Consider the following 1,516-nt stretch of genomic DNA (forward strand, 5'->3'; position numbering starts at 1 on the left):
ATAAAAACAGTGATACGAAGCTCTCTCTAAAGGGCGTGACTTGATTAGCAGTCAGATGAGAATAATTTCAACCCTAAACTTCATCCAAAATGTTAGCAGCTTTCATGGTAAGTAATTAATAGAAAGCTGATAGCTCCATGAAAGCGATATAGGAAACAATAGTCCACTCATTTTAACAGAGAGAATAAGAAAATCTATAATTGAAGAATAACCAGCTGGGCACTGTGGCACTGCCTGGAGTTCCATTACTTGGCAGTTTGAGGTGAGAGGATCACTTGAGCCCAGGATTTTAAGCCCAACCTGGAAACATAGCTAGACTCCATTTCTTAAAAAAAAATCAGTAACATTTTGGGGTCAGGACAAACCTCAAAAACTGCCCCTGAAAAGAAGCCCCAATTTAATTCCATCAGATTGTTGATCAATTTATGTTACAAAACAGTGTCCCCATGCCAGAAATGAGCACAGTGTAAAAGTTAGATGGGATGTTAAGAGACACAAACCGTCAAGCAGAAAAATGAGGTAATAAATCTGTCAAAGGCAGCACTGCCAAATGACAGCGTTTCCGTGGAAATAGCGTTTCCTGTACATCCAGGACTGCACCTGTGAACGATGACATCATACCCTTCACAATGTCGAGGAAAGAGGAAAGATCACTCAAACAGACAAGCCAAGGGACTTCAGAAATATATAAGGGGAAATACAGTGTGCAAATACATAAAAATGAAATTAGACGATGACTGCTAAATGAATATCAACGCACAATCACATAATATGAAATTATATTTTCCTGAATGATAGGATCACTACCAATCTCCCCCAGGACACTCTCATCTACTCTGTGCACAGCCTTCTCCTGAGGTGTCCCACCCCCGAGGAGCTTGCTATATAGTAGGAGACATGCAAATAAGACCCCCCTTTTGGGTGATGAAAAGCAGCCCAGCCCTGACCCTGCAGCTCTGGGAGAGGAGACCCAGCCTTGGGATTTCCAGCTCTCTCCACTTGGTGATCGACACTGAACACAGGAGACTCACCATGGAGTTTGTACTGAGCTGGGTTTTCCTTGTTGCTATTTTAAAAGGTGATTCATGGAGAAATAGAGATGTTGAGTATGAGGGGACATGGGTGAGAGGAACAGTGGATATGTGTGGCAGTTTCTGATTAGGATGTCTCTGTGTTTGCAGGTGTCCAGTGTGAGGTACAGCTGGTGGAGTCTGGGGGAGGCTTGGTCCAGCCTGGCGGGTCCCTGAGACTCTCCTGTGCAGCCTCTGGATTCACCTTCAGTAGTTCTGCTATGCACTGGGTCCGCCAGGCTTCTGGGAAAGGACTGGAGTGGGTTGGACGTATTAGAAGCAAATCTAACAATTACGCGACAGAATACGCTGCATCGGTGAAAGGCAGATTCACCATCTCCAGAGATGATTCAAAGAACACACTGTATCTGCAAATGAACAGCCTGAAAACCGAGGACACGGCCGTGTATTACTGCACCACAGACAGTGAGGGGAGGTCAGTGTGA

At 44.7% G+C, this 1,516-nt stretch overlaps 1 gene segment (V, D, J or C); it reads left to right on the top strand.

The window, feature by feature from the left end:
* Positions 1–966: 966 nt before the first annotated feature.
* On the top strand, positions 967–1,516 carry LOC112617235. The segment is given in 2 exon segments: positions 967–1,078; positions 1,182–1,516. Coding segments are annotated over 2 exon segments (381 nt in total).

This window comes from Theropithecus gelada, unplaced genomic scaffold (genome assembly GCF_003255815.1).
Source record: "Theropithecus gelada isolate Dixy unplaced genomic scaffold, Tgel_1.0 HiC_scaffold_15939, whole genome shotgun sequence".
NCBI classification, from domain to species: Eukaryota; Metazoa; Chordata; class Mammalia; order Primates; family Cercopithecidae; genus Theropithecus; species Theropithecus gelada.